We start from the raw sequence: 20,496 nt of genomic DNA on the forward strand, positions 1-20,496 counted from the left end.
TGCCTGGCTTTGACTCTGAGAAGTTATGTGATTTTTGGCAAATCCTAGGCTTAGAGAATTAATACTATCTCTTAACACCCATATACAAACATGGATATGTCTACCCTTTTCTATAATCCCAGCATTGGGAATAGAGACAAGCAGATCCTGAGAGCTTCCTGGCTGCCAGACTAGCCAAAATAGCAACTTTCCAGTTGAATAAGAGATCCTGCCTCAGTGCATTAAGGAGATGGAGAGGAAGATAACGTATGGATATCCCATGCCCTACTCTGAGTTTTTTATGCATGTGCTCTAGCAAGTACACACACACACACACGATAAACCAAGCATGGTAGCGTATGGTTTATAATCCCAGCACTTAGTGATTAAGTAGTAAGTCTAATATCAGCCCTGATTACATAGCTCCAGGCCAATCTGGACTACATTACTAGATCTAAATCTCAACCTTCTCCCCACTTCTTCCCTCACCCAGCCAAAGGAGGGGGAGGGCATAAATAATGCTCTTTCTGTGCAATTGTTATTATGATTAATGGAAAACATTTACCTGGAATAGTCATTGTTGAATGTAATATTTTCATCATCTTCAGTTGAGACAGCTGAGACACAGGAGGATGACCTGCGCCAGGGTCACATAGGTTAGTTAGTAGCAGAACTTGAAATAAGTTCGAATTTCCTAGTCTGCTATCTAGTTCTTTTTATAATACACTTTTTGACTTTTTGTGTTTAATACATATAAATAAATATATACACAGATATGTATACACATATTTTGGAAGGTAATTGCTCCTAAAACATTCATAGCAATTATGTATTCACTTTTACTTTCTTGTTTGTTTGTTTTGTTTTTCTGTGTAGTTCTGGCTATGTAGTCCTGAACCTAACTCTATAGACCAGGCTGGGATTGAACTCAGAAATCGATATTCTCTCCTCCTGTGTGCTAGGATTAAAGGTTTGCACCACCATTCCTGGGTCATGCACACACATAAACTGGAAACTAGGCAGTTTTTACAGTTAAACAATGTTTGACCTGCTTTGCTTATAGATGTTAAGTATTAAAGATTATTAGCTTCAAGGGTGAAAACAGATCTGTAGCTTAAACTTTGTTTGCTTTGTTTAGCTTGAAGAAACAAACACCATGCTAACCAAAGATATCGAAATACTAAGAAAAGAAAATGAAGAGCTAAATGAAAGGATGAGGACAGCAGAAGAAGGTATATAGAGTTTCTTTAACAAATAACAGTTTGTGGCTGGAGAGAAGGCTCGGCAGTGATGAGAACTTGCTGCTCCTGCAGAAAACCCAGGTTCAGTTCCCAGCACTGTAGTGGTTCACAGTCATCTGTAACTCCTGCTTCCAAAGATCCCACCGCTTTTTACGGCTTCTGAGGGCACCAGGCATACATGTGGGACACATGTGCAGACAGAACACTCATAATACATAAAGTTTGTGATAATTAACTTTAAAAAAATAATTTTTTAATCTGTATTATGAGGGCTGGAGAGATAGCTTGCTGTTCTCAAGAGAAAACCCAGGTTTGATTCCCAGAACCTACATTAGGCAGCTCACAACCCCCTGGTAACTCCAACTCCAGGGAATCTGATTCCCTCTTCAGGCCTCTCTGGTGCCTTCAAATGTTCCATATTAGAATGCATGTGTGTGTGAATACACACCTGTTTTTAAGAAAAAAAGAAAAGCAATGTAGCCATTCATGACGCTATACACCTTTAATTAATTCCTGCATTCAGGAGCAGAGGCAGACTGAGTTTCAAGGCCGCCTGATTGAGACCACGTCAAAAAAGAAAAAAAAATGTAAAGCTAATTCTGAGATTAATTTTTAGTTATGTTTTACATTGGGTTTTTACGTACTTGTTTTCATGTGTTAACTAACTTGTGTAGCCGTAAGAATTATATTAATGAACTGGACAGTGAGCAAATTCATGCCAACTCTTGCAAGAGAATTGTAAGTTGAAAGGCATTCTGGGCTTACCTGTACTTAAAACAAAATTAAGCAGTTACTTTAATGAAATTATTGAAAGGTACTGTATGATAGTGTATAGTAATTTCAGTAATTGAAGACATTGTTAGTTTGAAATGCAGATGAAATTACTTAATGCTATGCAATAATGTTTTGCATAATTTATTGGCAGAATATAAGTTGAAGAAGGAGGAAGAGATAAATAATCTTAAGGCTGCCTTTGAAAAGAATATCAGTACTGAACGGACACTTAAAACACAGGTACATGTGCCATCAGCCCTTCCCATTGGTTTGTACTTGAATATGGTAAAATCAGAAAACTAATAATTGTTCTTTGTGCATGCTCTTACAAAATGAAGGTCATAGGGTTTAGCTTTTTATTAGAACAAATGAAGTGAATCCTGTTTAAATATAGAAGACTTAGCATGAGATGTAGGATTTTAGTTAAGAAAATTAGCTTGTCTAGTAATTTCACTAGTAAGTGAAATTATAGAGTAGGGCAGTTACTTAGTGTGCATGAGGCTTTGACTTCTATTCATAACATCCCAAGAAAGAAAAATTTTGTTTTGGGGTTTTTATTTGTTTGTTTGTTTTTATTCTTTTTTGAGACAGGATTTTTCTGTGTCCTAGAGTTCACTCTGGCCTCGACTCACAGAGATCTACCTGCCTCTACCTTCCAAGTGTACCACCATTGCCCAGCAAAAAAGGAAGAATGTGATGTAGTTTGTGTTGAAAACCCTATTATTTACAATAGAAACATGAAAGAAAGATAGATTGAAAGCCAGAGAGGTAGTTTGGTAGTAAGAACCTGTAGGAATGATTTTTTTTTAAATCAATTGTTTTACATTTGATTATATATCTAGGTCAGTTTTTGTTTGATTTTGTAATGTGTTTTTTGTTTGTTTTGGTTTTGGTTTGTTTTGGGTGTTTTAAGACAGGGTTTCTCTGTGTAACAGCCCTAACTGTCCTGGAACTTATTCTGTAGACGAGGCTGTCCTCAAACTCAAGATTCACCCGTTTCTGCCTCCCAAGTGCTGGGATTAAAGGCGTATACCACCAATGCCTGGCTGCCCTACTTTTCTTATCAGTCTTTTATATTGCAGCTAAAATAAGCTTTTTAAAATGTGCTTGACTGATATTTTAAAATCTCTCAAATGCAGATTTCACTTTTAGTACAAAACAGACTATGAACGAGAAGATGCACATTTTTTACGTAAATGTTTATATGTCTGTGGAGGACCTATCAACAAAAATTTAAATAAGACAAACTTGCCAGCATTAATATTTATAAATGAGAAAACCAATACAATAAGAAAAACATTGTCTAGCAAACATTGGAAAAATATTTAACCTTAATAATAAGCCCAGAAACAGAAATTAAACAAGAGCTGAAGAAACATCTCAGTGCTTCAAAGTACTTACTGCTCTTGTAGAAGACCTGGGTTCAGTTTATAGCATCCACACAGGGAGGCTTATGACCCATCTGTAACTCCAGCTCCAGAGGACCTGATACCTCGCCTCTGCATGCCCACATTCATATTCACACATAGAAACACATGCATATGTGAAATAAGAATCTGCTTTTCTAATTGAAATAATAATTAGTCATCTTTTTGACAGTCATATATTCAGAGATTTAAATTAGATATAATATAGGTTGATCAAGTCCATTCATTCCATTTTTCTACATAGGAAGCCTGAGAAGGTGATATATACCCAAAAGACTGAATTAAATGCAGAAGACCTTAGTGAAGGTTGCCTTTGAGGAGTATGTTATTGCAATGGCTTTTCACACTCTTTTTGTTTCTGAATTTATTTTTAAAGTAAATATTTCGATTTATTATTAAAATCTAAATATATTAAAATTACTCAGGGGTGTCTCATCCTAAAGGGAACCTAATCAGTGGATATGGGCTAAATTAGGGCGTTTTCTGTCTTAATGGGGGGGCTGTCATTTTACTTTTTTATGTTTCTATAGAAAAAAACACCATGACTTCTGACTTCTCTGAGTACTATGTATTCGTATGGTAGGCATGCATGCATATATACATAGAAGTAAACAAACACACATACACATAAAGTACAAATAAATCTTCAGTAATATTAATAAGGTAGGGAGCTATTGAAAAAGATACCAAATGTCAACCTGGGGCCTCTGGACACATGTATACACATGTGAGCATGGGTGCCCACACACACACAGGCCATGACCAAAGAAAAGGAGTTTCTCTGTGACCTAATCAGATGTTTGGTTACCTTGCTTTCCTACTTGTCCAAAGGAATGTAATTTCTCTCTAGCCTTTAACTGTACTTAGAGTACTATCCCTGCCTTCACTCCTTCATATGTTTTCCTCCTTTATCTATCTCCTAACTCTCTTAAGAAACATGTGGAACTGAGTGCAGTGGTGCACATCTTTAATCTCAGCACTCATGAAGAGGCAAGTGGAGCTCTTTGAGTTTGAGGCTAATGTGGTCTATGTATTGAGTTCCAGGCCAGCCAGCTACATAATGAGACTTATAAGTAGGTAAGTAAGTAAATAAATAAGCAGGAAGGAAGGAAACATATACAGTCATTCTAAGGACCTTTTCTTCTCTGGGGTGTCTTTATAGGAGTACTGTCTGGATAGCACCATTGCATTTATCTCTGTACTGTGTAGTTTATGTGTCTTCCTCCTTTACCATCTACAGTATTTGGAACATAGTTGTATTTCTTTCTTTATATCTTGTGTACAGTAATATACTACAGTATTGTTAAACAAGTTTCCTTTTTGCAAGCCTGATTTATCACATTGGACTAAAGGAGACATTAGTGTTAATTATCTGAACCACCATTCATGGTTAGTCTGTTCATAGAAACGTAAGTTTACACACAGAGACCAAGAAAAAAAATCTGCATGACTTTGAAAACAAATACATTTTAATAGACATTAAAATTGAATGGGTACTATATATATATACTCACAAATACTATTTTAATGTTTGAACAGGCAGTTAACAAATTGGCAGAAATAATGAATCGCAAAGATTTCAAAATTGATAGAAAAAAAGCCAATACACAAGATTTGAGAAAAAAAGAAAAGGAAAATAGGAAGCTACAACTGGAACTTAACCAAGAGAGAGAGAAATTTAACCAAATGGTGGTGAAACACCAGAAGGAGCTCAACGACATGCAAGCGGTAAGGTCTGTGTATGTGCCCACGCATATAGAGATCATCTCCTCAGTGTGTCAATATGTGTTACTTGTCTTGCTTAAAGTAGACTTACTTGTATGAAAGTTTGAGATATGGCTGTTATATTGGTTATGCTTAGGTTAGAAGTTCTTGATATAAGTAGATTATTTTTCTAAGTTTCTCCTTTTCTAAAATCAAAATGCCAGTAATATTTTACACTTCTTGACATACCAATAATGTAAAGTTGTGAACGTAAAATGGTCTCAAGACTCATTTACGCCGGGCGATGGTGGCGCACGCCTTTAATCCCAGCACTCGGGAGGCAGAGGTAGGCGGATCTCTGTGAGTTCGAGACCAGCCTGGTCTACAGAGCTAGTTCCAGGACAGGCTCCAAAGCCACAGAGAAACTCTGTCTCGATAAACCAAAAAAAAAAAAAAAGACTCATTTACATTCAAGATTTGAGTCTGTTATTTTGTTACCCTGAGTTTTCTATACTTTTAAGATTAATTTATTTGTAGCCAGAAAATAATTTACTGGCATTTTAAGTATTTTTTTCCCACCTTATATTTTAAAAGAAAGAAAAGAAAATTTCCTTTTTTAATTTAAATTTATTATTTTAAACAGTCTTTTCTTATTTTAAATAAAAATCCCAGTTCCCCCTCCCTCCCCTCCCCATCTTCCCCCATGTCCTCCCTCCTGCTCTCTACACCTTCTCCCCACCCCTCCCCCCATCCATTCCTCAGAGAAGGGTAAGGCCTCCCATTGAGAGTCAATGGAGTCTGCCACTTTGTCCTGCCTCACTTTAAGGTAGGACCAAGGCCATCTCCCCCTATATCTAAGCTGAGCAAGGTATCCCTCTAAAGAAAATGGACTCTCCAAAAAGCCAGTTCTAGCACTAGTAATAAATCCTGGTCCCACTGCCAGTGGCCCCACAGACTGCCCCAGCCACACAACTGTCCCCCACATTCAATGAGCCTAGTTTGGTTTTATGTAGTTTCCCCTCTGTCAGTCCAGAGTCGGTGAGCTCTCATTAGCTCTGTTCAGCTGTTTCTCTGGGTTTCCCCATCATGGTCTTCACCCTTTTGCTCATATTACTTATTGCTCCTCCCGCTCTTTGACTGGAGTTTGGTAGCTCAGCCCAGTGCTTAGCTGTGGAGCTCTGCATCTGCCTCCATCAGTTGCTGGGGGAAGGTTCTATGATGACAATTAGGGTTGTCATCAATCTGATTACAGGGAAGGCCAGTTGAGGCACCCTCTCCACAATTACTTAAGGTCTTAGCGGGAAAATTTTCTTAACAAAGTAAGGTGAGGAGCTGGAGAGATGTCTCTGTGGTTAAGAGTATTTGTTGTGCTTGCAGAATACATGGGTTTGATCCCAGTACCCATACAGTAGCTCACAATCATCTGTAACCCCAATTTCAGGGAATTCAGCAGGCACACACGGTACACATGCTTGTAGGTAAAACATTCATATACATATTTAAAAGGGGGGTGGTTGTCACAGTACTAATAGCATACTCCTATCTCAGATACTTGGAGCAGGCAAGAAATCTACTTGAATTAAGAAGTTCTCGGCCTGGCTGACTGTTGGCAAAAGAAAACCCAACCATAGTAATAAACGTTCATGGTGTACAACATATTTCACACTTGTAATTTAATTAACCCATTTGCATTCCAATTATTAATGTTGGAGTTATTTGATTCTGTTTATTTTTATTTTGATATTTTTTAAAAATAGCAATTGGTAGAAGAATGTACACACAGAAATGAACTTCAGATGCAGCTGGCTAGCAAAGAGAGTGATATTGAGCAGTTGCGTGCAAAACTTTTGGACCTTTCGGATTCAACTAGTGTTGCTAGTTTTCCTAGTGCTGATGAAACTGATGGAAACCTTCCAGGTAAGAAGAATTCTGTTTGTTCTGTCATCCAGGTTTGCTCAGATGTCATGGAAATATTCATTATTTATTTCATCGTTTTGTTCCTGACTCTTTAAGAAGGAATTGTTTGTAATAACCAAGACATGTGATGGTTGTTTACTTAGGTACATTTTGTAAAATTAAACCAGTCATAAGCAAGTTACTCAAATATGCTAAGAGGCTGTGCCTGAGAATGTTTAAAGAAAATAAAACGTTCTTTTGTTTTCAAGATTAGGTTTCTCTGTGTAGACCTGGCTGTCCTAGAACTTAATCTGTAGACCATGCAGGCTTCAAACAGATCTGCCTGCCTCTGCTCCACCCCGTATCCCCACCCTTCAACCCCATCCTGAACTTAAAGATGTACACCACTATGCCTGGCTTTAACGTGTTTTTATGAGTGCCCACTGCTTTATGTAATTTGATAAACAGAGCCATAGCAGCCTGCCTGCACAAAGCCTATCCTGTGTTTTAGTGAGAAACCTTCAGTAGTCTTTGTCAAATTGAATGTTTGAAGAAATAGAGAAAACGTGATACTGTGAGAAGACAGGGTGAGGGAAAAACCAACCAAAAAATGAACAGAAGTAAATGCCTAATGTTTCATTTTTTTCTCTTTCCCTAATTAAAGTAAGTATAAATAAATACAAATAAATGAATATATGTTCTTGTCTTAATTGGAGTTCAAATGAAGTGGCTAGGATAAATATTAAAATGTGTAGTTGCAGAGGTGGCTCAGTGGTTATGAGCATTGTTCTTTCAGAGGACCCAGGTTCATTTCCCAGCACCTACATGGTGACTCACAACCATCTGTAACTCCAGTTCTAGGGAATCCAACACCCTCCTCTGATTTCCACACAGGTACCAGGCCTGCACATGGTGCACAAACATATATACAGGGAAAAAAAACCCACACACATAAAAATGAGATAATTCTAACAAACTTTTAAGCATACGTATACTATATATACTTGCTGTGACAACATTCTTAGTTCAATGTTTTTTCTTTAACCAAATAATGGAAAATAGATTTTGTTAGTATACTTTTTGAATAATACATGAGTAGAAAGTCACTTTATTAAGCCAGACAAGTAATATATTTCAACAAAATACACTGTTGTTTCTATTTTTATAAAGTCAATAGATTACTTTTGAAAATTTCTGTTGTTCAGGAAAGTGGTACTCGAAGGACCATGTATGATATCTGCCCTCTTGCACTGGTATCTTTGCCATCATGCTTTAGTATATTTGCTTGCCCAAAATCAGGCTTCTGTGAGCGTTAATGGAAGGAAGAGCACATCCCATTCTAAGGTCAGGATGCCTTCTGTTTGCAGGGTTTGCCTTTCACAGGCAGCTTCTGCCTCTGGAAAGTTGTGGCTGTCCATCATAGGACATGGGAAGATTGCCATGGGTATAAGAACCTCTGCTTCGCCTATTTAGACATCTGAGATCAGAATTAGTTAAAATATACGTGTGTGTGTGTGTGTGTGTGTGTGTGTGTGTGTGTGTGTGTGTGTGTGTGTGTGTGACTTTTAGAGGCTTTTGACTATTGTCTTAAAGTTTTTATTGGTGTGATAAAAAATCATGACCACAAGCAGCTTAGGTCTGGAGAGATGACTGCGTGGTCACTAGCTCTTGGGTTCCATTCAGAGCACCCACATGGTGGCTCACAAGCATCTGTAATTCTAGTCCCAGGGGAGCCAACATTGTCTTCTGGCCTCTATGGGCACTTGGCACTTATGTGGTGCACAGATACACATGCAGAGAAACCATGCATAGACACTAAATAAAAAAATTTTTTGAAGGGCAACTTGGAGTTCTTGAGTTACAGTTCATCTATGAGGGAAGTCAAGTCAGGAACTCAAGCAGAACCTGGAGGCAGTAACTGAAGCAGAAGCCACAGAGGAACACTGCTTACTGGCTTGCTTCTCATGACTTGCTCAGCCTGCTTTCTTATACAGTCTAGGAATGCCTGCCTAGAGGGAGTGCTGCCCACAGTGAGCTGGGCCATCCCTTATCAGTTATTAATCAATAAAAGTGTACTATAAAATTGGCTACAGGCAATCTGATAAAGGTATTTTCTATTGAGGTTGCTCTTCCCAGGTAACTGAAGCTTATATCAAGTTAAAGGAATGGGGGTTAACCAAGACAGTTATACCAGTATTTAGTTTTCAAACTGAAATTATAAACTCATGTTTTTGTTAACCATGGGATGCTTTTGGAGTAAAGGAATTGTATTTAATGTCAACCCAAAATCTCAAGGAGGGCTTTTTCTGTATCCTATGTGTTTGTTTTTATTAGCTTTGTAATGTGTTACTGGTTTTGTCTACATTTTCAGAGACTTATGCCTTATTAGTAAACATAATTTGAAGGCAAATTAATAAAAAATAAGTCGGTGCCATGTAGAATGACCAAACACATGAGGTGGTTTGATTGGCAGGCTTCAGGTATAGGATTCCTGATTAACCTGGGAGTCATTTGGCAAAGGAATTTAAATGTTTTTACTGGCTCTGTTTTGCATTTTTGTTTGTTTGTTCTTTAAAGTATTTTTTTCAGATAGTTTGTTTCTGTGGCTACCAAATGTCAAAGTACTCTTGACTGTTCTTCATCACTGTGCTGTCAGTGTTAGATCAAGCTGAACCCTGACTTCCCTATTGGATGTAGAAATTAAAGGCTAATATTTCAAAATTACTTTTCCTTTATGCTGATGGCTTAGTAGTTAAGAGGAAGACTGGATTAGTTCCCAGCATTTTTATGGTGGCTCACAGATATCAGTTCCAGGGGACCTGATGCCCTTTTCTGGTCTCCTGGCACTGCACATGTATAAAGGATTTACATATAAACAGGAAAAACTCATTTACAGAAAAATGTAAATTACTTTTCCTCCTGCATTAGATATTTTTATCCTCAGTTAAAAATTTATATTAAATTAACCAGGCAGTAGATGCATGCTTAAAAATAGTTTTGACAAATAAGAAGGAAGGTTTTACAAAGTATTTTATCCTTAATATAAGTTGCATATCATTGACTTGTCTAGAATAGATCTTGAAGAAGACTAAAATTTTAATTTTACTTCAGTTTAGTAGTGGAGACTGGACAGATGGCTCAGCAGTTAAAAACACTGGCTGCTTTTCCAGAGGTCCTGAGTTAAATTCCCAGCAACCACGTGGTGACTCACAACCTTCTGTAATTGTAATCCTATGAAATCTGATGCCTTCTGATGTGCAGGTGTACATGCAGACAAAAGGCCCATATACATAAATAAATCTTTTTTTAAATTAGTAAATGAATTTGCATATTATAAAAGGACTTTGAATAGATTGTTAAGTACAAACTATATTTTTAGTTCGGTGATTTGACTGTATAAACAGTTCTATAAATAAAGTAACTATCTTTTATTATTTTTCTGAAACATTATTTGTATAGAAACTATAACATATCTCAGCTGTCCAGTCCTTGGCCTCTTATAACACTTTTCATGGGTACTTGGTCATCAGTTAGACCTAACTTCTGAACTCTAAAGATCACTGAAGTTCTCCAGCAGATGATGGTCTGGCACACTGAGTATGGAGAATAGAACTAAAACACTGCACAGTAGTTCTCTACCTCTATTAAATTGTATGTAATGTATTAAAGTAAACTTAAAAGATTGCCCTTATATTTAAATTGCCTGTGCTAACTATTAATTTACATCCAATTGGGCTCAGTCGGTTATTTGGTTAGAGTCAGTTGTTGATGTTGCAATACTACAGACTTTTTTTTTTTAGTTAAAATTGCTGTATAAATACATTGTATAAAATCCAAGTTAGTTTTGTACTTTTGTGGCAAATTGTTGATGAAAATCTAGTGTAAGTTCTGAGTTTCTCTCTAAAGAACCTAACTTCTGTGTATGATGTGAAAGATGAATTTACAGCACTCGACTTGCACATTGCCATCTAGGTCACAGTTGTAGTTTTCAGGAGCTCTGCATTTAGAGCTAGTTAGATACATTAATAAGGAGAGGAAATAGAGAAGTTAGTGTCGTTTCTCTGTTGAGAAACCATCTCTTCAGTGTGTGTGTATGTGTGTGTTTGTGCACACTCGCACAAGTTCATGTTTAAATCTGTATTCCTGATCTTAACCCAAATGTAGAGAAGTCCCTGAAGTAGGTAGGAAAGGGTATTTTAGACTTTACTGTTTTGTATAAAGATAAAGTTTCAAGGACTTTTATTTTAGTGAAGAATTACTAGTATTAGACACCTTATAAACCATACTTTAAAATAAGAGCTTCCAGTTTTGCCATATTAGTGGAAAGTTTTCCTAGTAGTGTTTCTCTTTTCCTAAGTTAAAAGATTTATGAATGATCAATACATGATGAACAACCTTTTCCCCAAGTTACTGCCTGTTTGATTTTTAAATTGTAACCATTATTTAGAGTTATTTGACTAGTTTAGAAAAGAGGCAGAATAGCAAAATAATAAATTCATTATCAACTCTATGTTTTCTATGTATCAGAAGCCATAGACTTTATGAAGCAAGCATGAGTGTGTAGTCCCTGCTCTCTCAAAACTTGAAAGTACTATTGAAGAGAAACATACTTGACAAAATAAATAATAGTAATAGTAGTAAAGAAAAGGCCAGGTAGAAATAGGAAAAAAAACTTGAATTTTTTAACTTACTGCAATTTCATTTAGTGAACCAGTTTTCACGAGGGTGACTTAACACAAATAAAACCTTGGAGATGTTAAGCAAAAGGAATATTATATGCAGTAACTTAATTCTATGAAGATAGACATTGTATTTTAGATGGTGTGAGCCCTGGAGTTTTTACAGATAAGGATGGAGGAGGCTTTGGAAAGCCTAAGCCTTGGTGCTGTAGTTCTTTTTAAGTGGAGGATGACAGTAGAACTATATGTACAAATGACATCCTATATTCTAGGATAGACAAATCTTAAATATGAGCTCTCAAATGCTCACTAATAACACTGTTATTATTACTGTAAGACTGAGCTTTCAGTTTTATGTGAAGAAAAAATAAATGTCCCTACTAGGATTGTAATTTCAGCCATAATCACATTTAGAAAAATGTACTTTAAAATTGGTTACCTTTCTGTTTTATGTTTTAAATACAAGATTAATATAGAAAGAAATTCAATTTTCTTATCTTCGACCTGATATAACCATCTCTAAAGGAATCATCTTTATTCCCCATACACTTCTAATAAACTTTAGTTATATTTAATCAGACGTGGTGCGGCACACCCTGTTTCTTTTTTTTTTTAATATTTATTTATTTATTTAGTATACAATGTTCTGTCTGTATGCCTACAGGCCAGAAGAGGGCGCCAGACCTCATTACAGATGGTTGTGAGCCACCATGTGGTTGCTGGGACTTGAACTCAGTACCTTTGGAAGAGCAGGCAATGCTCTTAACCACTGAGCCGTCTCTCCAGCCCCCACACCCTGTTTCTCAGCACTCAGAAGCCTGAGGCAGGACGATCTCAAAATCAAGACTAGTTTGGGCTACATAATAAGTTCAATTAAGCTATATAGTGAGATTATCTCAAAAAGTTAGAAGCTGGTGGTATAACTCTGGTAGAGTACTTGCCTAGCATGACCACTGCCCTGAGTTTGATACATAATACTACAAAAGGAATAAACATGTAATAGCAGCAACAGTTGCCATAAAAGACTTTGGTCATGAATAGTCAGCAGTTTATGGTATAAATACTAGCAGTTGACCTACCAATTTCTGTGCTCATTTTCTGTTTATTGAGTTGAATAAGCATAAAAGACATAAGACTTCAGTAGTTTGAGATGGTTTGGAATTAGACTTAACCTATTAAGTGCCTCCCAAACAAATTTGAACAATTTTAATGAATCATTGAGTGTTTTATTCAAACGTCTTTTAGGATATTTTACTGAGAAAACAAATAAAATGTTTTTCTCTTATTCTTTGTATCTAGTTGATTCTGCCTGCATTCCTTATTTATTTATCTTCTACTCTTGTCTTCTGTGAGTAATAGGACACCTCAGTACTTTTGCCTGCTCTTGTTTAAGTCATGGCTCGGAATAGTTCAACTTGCTGCATTTCTTTTCTTTTCTTTTTTATTTTGCTGAATATTTTTATGAATGTTATGTAATATTTAAAATATTGTATATCATATCCATTTAAGCTGCAATCCATTCCAGTATGCCTGGCTCCTAAAGACATTGTTACTTCATACCTTTCCAATTGAATACTAAATGTTAATTTTATGGGGAAAGTGGCTTGGGATTTATTTCTGCGGTCTTTGGCCATTAAAGTTCATTTGTGTGATTGAAGCATGAAAGAACAAATTATAGCATTTATTCATTTAGCTGTTTTCTATTGCCTGTTGCTGCATGCTGTCAGACGTGTAGTTTTTCTTTTGATTTTATAATTTAAGATTGACTAGTATACCATTTTTTTTTCCTTTTAGAGTCAAGAATTGAAGGTTGGCTTTCTGTACCAAATAGAGGAAATATCAAAAGATATGGCTGGAAGAAACAGGTACTATATACCTAAATTCTTTTGTTCCATGTTTTACTATAAAGTATAGAACTTATATTAATTGCTCTATTACTAACCTTGGTTTTAAGTTAATACAGTATAATGTAGACATAAATGGGAAATATGCTAGTCATTTTAAATGAAGTTAAGTTGCTCTTTTCATTTTTCTTCACTTTTTGTCGTTTCAGTATGTTGTGGTAAGCAGCAAAAAAATATTGTTCTATAATGATGAACAAGATAAGGAACAATCCAGTCCATCGATGGTGTTGGACATAGAGTAAGTTGCCTTTGGTTTGTTTTTTAGGTTTTTGTTGTTGTTGATGATGTTGTTTTACAAATTTTTACAGTCACTTGACTATTTACTTTTCAGCTATTTTTAGAATGACTTGACCTTTTGTGTTATTTAAACAGTTTTACCTATTTTTCCGAACAAGATGACCCAGTGGGTAAAATTTGCATTTGCTGCACTACCATACGTATGTGAGTTCTGTTCTTCAGAACTCACATAAAAGAATGCAGTAGGGCAAGCTTCTAATCCCAGCATACCACTATAAGAGTTGGGAGGCAGATAGGAGAATCTCCAGTATGCAGGCTAGCATGGCTTAAACAGTGGCAAAGAGACCCTGTCTCAGAGAAGGTAGAACAGTGAGGACTAACACTCTGCAGTTGTCCTCGACTTCACACATGCACTGTGGAGTGTATGGACCCACATTGACACAGACAGGCACTGTGGTGTGTATGGACCCACATCGACACAAACAGGCACGTGTACGAATTAAAGTCTAACCTTAGTAGAATGTGAGAAGGAAAGGCTTGTATACAAGACTTATGTGCTTTGAAAAGCAAATTTTTATCTCAAGTATTTAGTGATTTTTGATGTTTATGAGCATCTCAAAAAATAAAATTGGGGGCTCTAGAAGTACCCCAGAGGTTGAGTACTTGCTGCTCTTGTAGAAGACCCAGGTTTGTTTCCCAGCATGCACATGGACAGCACAACTCTAGCTACAGTTATAGAAGGCTTGGACAGCCTCTTCTGGCTTTCATAAACACTCGGCACACTCATGGTGTACATACAGGTAAGTCACTTAACCACAGAAAATTAATGTTTTTTTTTTTAGTGTAAGATTGTTTAATCAGCATACTGATACCATCAGTGGTTTATGTTAAATAGCATAAACAAAAGCTGTTCTTTTTTTAGTAATATAATAAAGACTTAATAAGCTTAGGGTTTTTTCCTTTGTGTTTATTCTTGTACATTATCCATATTATCATAGAGGTGTATATATAATGTATGTAAAGATAAATAGGTTCTACATATAAGAAACTTAGAGACAACTAGTTGAAAATTTTTAAGTGAACAATATAAATTCAAAATGAAGTTTGGTAAGTGCTATTCAATAGATAACATAAAGTTAAATGAAGGATCATCAAAATAGCTCAGTGAGTAAAAGTGCTTGCTGCCAAGTCTGATGACCTAAGTTTGATCCCTGGAATCCACAAAGTGGAAGAAGAGAATAAACTCCAGAAAGTTGTTCTCTAACGTCCACACATAGACCATAGCATATGCACGATGTATAAGATATTTTTATGTTAAGTTTTTGGAAATGGCACTAGTTAGAATTTAAAAGTTGAGAGAGCTCTGGTAATATTTTCTACTGTTTAAAGCATTAGTTATGAATAATGAACTTGAGTGGAGTGGTAAAAATAAGAGTGAGTTTAGTTTCAGAAAACAAATGGCCATCTTTTTCAATTGCATACGTAATCTTGCATTTCTGCCAGCAGTTTGTGAGTGATCCAGCTTCTATACATTTTCATCAACATTTGGTGCTAATAGTTTTATGCTTAAAGGTATATTGTGGGGAAAGGATTCTTTTGTTTTGTTTTGTTTTGAGACAGGGTTTCTCTGTGTCGCCCTGGCTGTCTTGGAACTAGCTCTATAGACCAGACTGGCCTCGAACTCACAGAGATCCTCCTGTCTCTGCCTACAGAGTGCTGCGGTTAAAGGTTGTGCCACCACCTCCCAGCCTATTTTTATTATTTTTAATTATGTGTATGTGGTGAGTGTGCACATGAGTGTAGATGCCTTTGAAGCCTCTTGAATTGGAGTTAGTGGCAATTGTGAATCACCAGATGTGAGTACTAGGAACCAAACACTGGTTCTCTGGAAGAACAGTATACAAGCCATCTCTTCAGGCCCTATTGTTTCTTTTAAAATTTTGAAAGCTATATTGTGACACCATGTGTATATATGTATGTGTGTGTGTATGTGTGTATATATATATATATTCTAAATGGTTATTGATGTTGAACATCTTTTTGTTTGCTTCTTTGCTACTTACATGTTCTCTTCAGAGAAATGTGTGCCTTTTGTTACCAATGAGATTCTTATAATAGGTTTATATCATTTATCTCTGTTTTAGTAAATTGTTTCATGTCCGACCTGTAACCCAAGGAGATGTATACAGAGCTGAAACTGAAGAAATTCCTAAAATATTCCAGGTACACATGTTACATTATAATTTTAAAGGCTCTTTTACCTAAGTAATTGGTGTGTTGGGAAATAGATATCAGTGTTTTTGTGCATTTAGACTTTTTATTTACAGATTATTATTTTTTTCAATCTTTCTCTACCATTCCCAAATGTAGATACTATATGCAAATGAAGGCGAATGTAGGAAAGACATAGAAATGGAACCTGTTCAACAAGGTGAAAAAACTAACTTCCAGAACCACAAAGGCCATGAATTCATTCCTACACTCTACCACTTCCCTGCCAACTGTGAGGCCTGTGCCAAACCTCTATGGCATGTCTTTAAGCCACCCCCTGCCCTAGAGTGCCGAAGATGCCATGTTAAGTGCCACAGGGATCACCTAGACAAGAAAGAGGACTTGATTTCCCCATGCAAAGGTGAGATGCAGTGTGTAAGAGGACTCAGCAGTGCAAATTCTGTAGGTGGGCCCTAAAGTGTAGTTTTTTGGCTCCTGAGGAACCATGCAGCAGCCTTTTATCGTGGAAAGTGGTTCAGCTTTTAGTGGATATCGACAGCAGGTCATCCCTTTCCAATAGGCACACCAGTAAGAAGCTTTAAGTTGAAAGAAAAGCTTTGGGTGAGTCCCACTACTTTCCTTAGAGTTTTCATCTTTCTTTACTTTCCCACAGACCAGGACAGTCTGCTCTAAGGAGGCATAGTTTCTACAGATACATTTGCTGTATTTAAAATAAGCATATTTTACTGTTAACAGTGTTTGTAGTTCTGATTTTTCTTGTGTTTATGACTATTGGTCTTTTTGGTTTTTAGAAAAAATTTCAGTCTTAGCCAAATTGAAGCAAAGATATTATCCAAAGATAATTAACTGTAATATCTTAAAAATTAAGAAAATTTTAAAAATTAAGAATTTAATAGTTTTTAAAAATACTGTATTATGGTTTTACGAAAGTTTTGTGGGGTTTGTTTGTTTTTTAATGCAGTAAGTTATGATGTAACATCAGCAAGAGATATGCTGCTGTTAGCATGTTCTCAGGATGAACAAAAAAAGTGGGTAACTCATCTAGTAAAGAAGATTCCTAAAAACCCACCTTCTGGCTTTGTTCGTGCCTCTCCTCGAACGCTGTCAACAAGATCTACTGCAAATCAGTCTTTCCGGAAAGTGGTCAAAAATACATCTGGAAAAACTAGGTAAAGACTAAAATATTAACCTTTTTAGTAATATAAAAATTATTGGAAACTATTAAAATTAGAAACCTCAGGGCTGGAGGGATGGCTCAGCAGTTAAAAGCACTGGCTGGCTGCTTTTCTAGATGTCCTGAGCACAAGCATCTATTACTATCATCTGGTGTGCAAATGCACATGCAGACAGGATTAGAAACCTAGTCGAGCATGGTGACCGCACACTTAGGCCAAGCACTCAGAGGCAGAGGCACACTTGCACCTCTATGTGAGTTTGAGGCTGCCAGTCTGGTCTACAGAGCAAGTTCCAGGATGACCTGGGCTACACAGAGAAACCCTGGGTCTGGGGAGCGCTAGTCAGGTCCTGTAACTGTCATTGCATATAAAATATTTTTGAAGAAAATCCCATCAAAGACTTAAAAAGAGGAATTTAACCAAGAAGCTTATTTGTAATATAATATTCATTAGTACTAACAAATAGTGTTGGTTTTAAAAGGAACCCAATTCCAACACAATTTAAAAGATGAACATTTTACAATGACCCATTTGCATTTAAAAATGTAGTTCTGGTGGGTTAAAATAACAAGGGCTAAACTTGCCTGCCTCTGCTTCCTGGGTGTTGAGGGCTGGACTACGATGCTCAGCTTGAAGTTGCCTTTAACTCCTTACTTTCTTCACTTCCTGCTGTTTGTATCCAGATCTTGTTCCTTGACATGATGTGTCATGCCTTTTCCTTTTTTCATATTTGCAAGCCTCCAGACTATTACAGTATATCACAACATTCAACTGTACTCTGTGGAATGCTATTTGTGTAGTATAAACTAGGCCTGGAATGATTTAAAATAAGTGTTTTAGTAAGAAAATGTTTTAGCTATACAAACCATTAAGAGACAGGGACTGGGCAGTCAGAGCAGCAAAGAGAAACCAATCTCAACAAAAACCAAAAAGGAAATAACAAAGAAAATGTTTTAGAAAAAGAATAGAAACACAAAAGGAAATCATATTATGGTATTGTTTTCTTTTCTTCTGTTTTCTCTAAACTTTGTCATTATTTAATCTTTTGTGTAAGTGTATATATTTGTCTTTCCCTAATTTTTTAGAAGGAGACAGGGTAGTGCTCTTGGGGTTTCTGGGTGCTAACCAAATAGTGTACCACTGAGCCACACTGCCACCCTTCCCGCCACTTGTTGTTTCTTATATTTTCAAACCAAGGGTCTTTCTTAAATTACAAGATTTTTTTTTCTCTCCAACAGTTAACCGTGTGACCTACTGCTGTGTTGAAATCATGTGGAACGCTACCTGCTAAACCAGGCTGTTTAACCATGCTGAGCAGACAGGCTATTTCTGGCTTTTCAGGGTTAGGATTGCTCTTATTCTGTCCTTGGCTTTGGCACAAAAAGCTCACTGAGGATTCGGGGGTTTTTTTGTTTTGTTTTGTTTTTTTTGCAGGTTTGAATACAGGTAGTTTAGATTAATTATTACTATGTAATGCAAGTACAATTGGGGAAAGCTTAGCTAGGTATATTTTTTAAGGTGCTGCCTTTTTGAATTTATAAGAAAATGCCTGTCGGTCATGATAGAACAGTTTTCCCTGTGAGCAGGAAGAAGGAACTTTCACTTTCAGTGGAATGGCTGTCACTGTTAAGATCAGCTTGTGGAAGGAGTAAAGAAAATATCTCAAAATGAGACATTTTTGTTTTTTTAAATGACTTAAGTTTTTGTGCTCTTGCAAGACTATACAGAACTATTTTAAGAACACAGTGATGTCACTTGAAACTCGGTGTCCTCACTGTAGAATTAAAAGCCTTACTGTTGATTACCCACAGTGGGTTTATGGAGAAATTAAATATCTTACCTTACGCTTTACAAAATACTGTATATGTTTCAGCAAGTTTGTAGATTAGGGACTGGGAGAAGACAAAAGAATTACATTTAATCTATGCATTTTTGCCAAGCCATATTGAGTTATTTTACTACTAGAAACATTAAGAACTAACTGTACAAGAGAACCAAGTTTAAAAGCATTTTGTGGGATACATCATTTCTGTAATTATATAATGTATTTCTTTGTGTTTTAAGTGAAAAAACATTAAGTTAACATAAAAATGTATGCACTGTTTGAAATGTAAATTATTCTTAGAACAGTTTCAGTGGGAGTTGCATTACCCTATTAGTGCCTTAATTTGAGAATTTTTTTTTACTGCCCTAAGTACAGACTTTTCAGGAAACAGATTTTACAAAAAAAATGTATGTCAGTGGGTTTTTTCAGTGGTAATTGGTTTGATTTAAGATATATAGAGGTTTGTTGAACTTTTATAAATTGAGTACAATCTTTGCACCAAACTACTTGCTACAATAATGAAAGACTATTAAACTATCTGCAAAAAATATAAAAGTTGCACCAGTAGTAAAGAATTATGAAATATATCCATGTTTTCCAGTTAGCATAGGAATTACCGTATGAATACTGTTCAGCTCTTCTCTGGTAACAAGAGTTGATTTGTATGGGCAGTGTGATTTATTATTATTATTTTTTAACCAAATACCTCCTCAGTAATTTATAATTGCTTTGCAGTAATGTGTATCAAATAAGCACTGGAAAACCAATCTTCTCTAGGGGATCTGCATGTTTCAAGTGGTATTGAAAGCCGCACTGATGGATATGTAATAATAAACATATCTGTTATTAATATGCTAATGACTCTGTGCTCATTTAATGAGAAAGAAGATAATTTATGAATGGATACTTTTAATATTGACTACTATGGTATTTTCTCATGGTTGGAATAAATAGATGGCATGCTAAAAATTATTCCATGATTGTATACAAATGTTTGCTAAATTTTGTGAATAGATTAAAATTATTTTTTAAACATAAAACTTGGCTTGGGCTCTAAAACAAGAGATGCTATTGTTCAAGTGAAAAGATGACCAGTGTTTGTTGGAAAACAATTCTCCATTGTTCTGCACATGTTGTGAGTAGAGGCTGTGGTAACTTGTATTGGACCATCACAAATACCATACAATAACCAGATATCTGTATAATCAACAGCCTTAGACAATAGACTGTTTTCCCTTCACAGGTCCCTTTACTGCCAATATGTCTCCATGGTTAATGTCAGAGGCAGGTTTACCTGAACTCATTATAAAAGATTTCAGCTTCCAGGGCTGGAGAGATGGCTCATTGGTTAAGACCACATTTGCCTTTTCTATAATTCCAACTCCAAGGGTTCTGATACCCTCTTGAAGCACAAACACAAAGG

General features: G+C 36.2%; 1 protein-coding gene across 3 annotated transcripts in view; it reads left to right on the forward strand.

Annotated features, from left to right (window-relative positions):
- Rock1 (Rho associated coiled-coil containing protein kinase 1) overlaps nucleotides 1-19,925 on the forward strand; it is a 123,736-nt gene extending 103,811 nt beyond the window's left edge. For 2 of the 3 annotated variants that reach the window (XM_075969335.1, XM_075969336.1), the window contains exons 24-33: nucleotides 1,118-1,211; nucleotides 2,146-2,234; nucleotides 4,961-5,149; nucleotides 6,883-7,042; nucleotides 13,495-13,565; nucleotides 13,754-13,842; nucleotides 15,986-16,064; nucleotides 16,212-16,473; nucleotides 17,035-17,242; nucleotides 18,487-19,925. In XM_075969335.1, coding sequence (XP_075825450.1) covers nucleotides 1,118-1,211; nucleotides 2,146-2,234; nucleotides 4,961-5,149; nucleotides 6,883-7,042; nucleotides 13,495-13,565; nucleotides 13,754-13,842; nucleotides 15,986-16,064; nucleotides 16,212-16,473; nucleotides 17,035-17,242; nucleotides 18,487-18,490 — 1,245 coding nt within the window. In that variant the 3' untranslated portion in view covers nucleotides 18,491-19,925. Of the gene's footprint in view, nucleotides 1-1,117; nucleotides 1,212-2,145; nucleotides 2,235-4,960; nucleotides 5,150-6,882; nucleotides 7,043-12,999; nucleotides 13,068-13,494; nucleotides 13,566-13,753; nucleotides 13,843-15,985; nucleotides 16,065-16,211; nucleotides 16,474-17,034; nucleotides 17,243-18,486 lie in introns of those variants that run through there. The other variant, XM_075969337.1, reaches the window with a different exon arrangement.
- The last annotated feature ends 571 nt before the right edge of the window (nucleotides 19,926-20,496 follow it).

The sequence above is a fragment of the Microtus pennsylvanicus genome, chromosome 4 (genome assembly GCF_037038515.1).
Source record: "Microtus pennsylvanicus isolate mMicPen1 chromosome 4, mMicPen1.hap1, whole genome shotgun sequence".
In the NCBI taxonomy this organism is placed as follows: Eukaryota; Metazoa; Chordata; class Mammalia; order Rodentia; family Cricetidae; genus Microtus; species Microtus pennsylvanicus.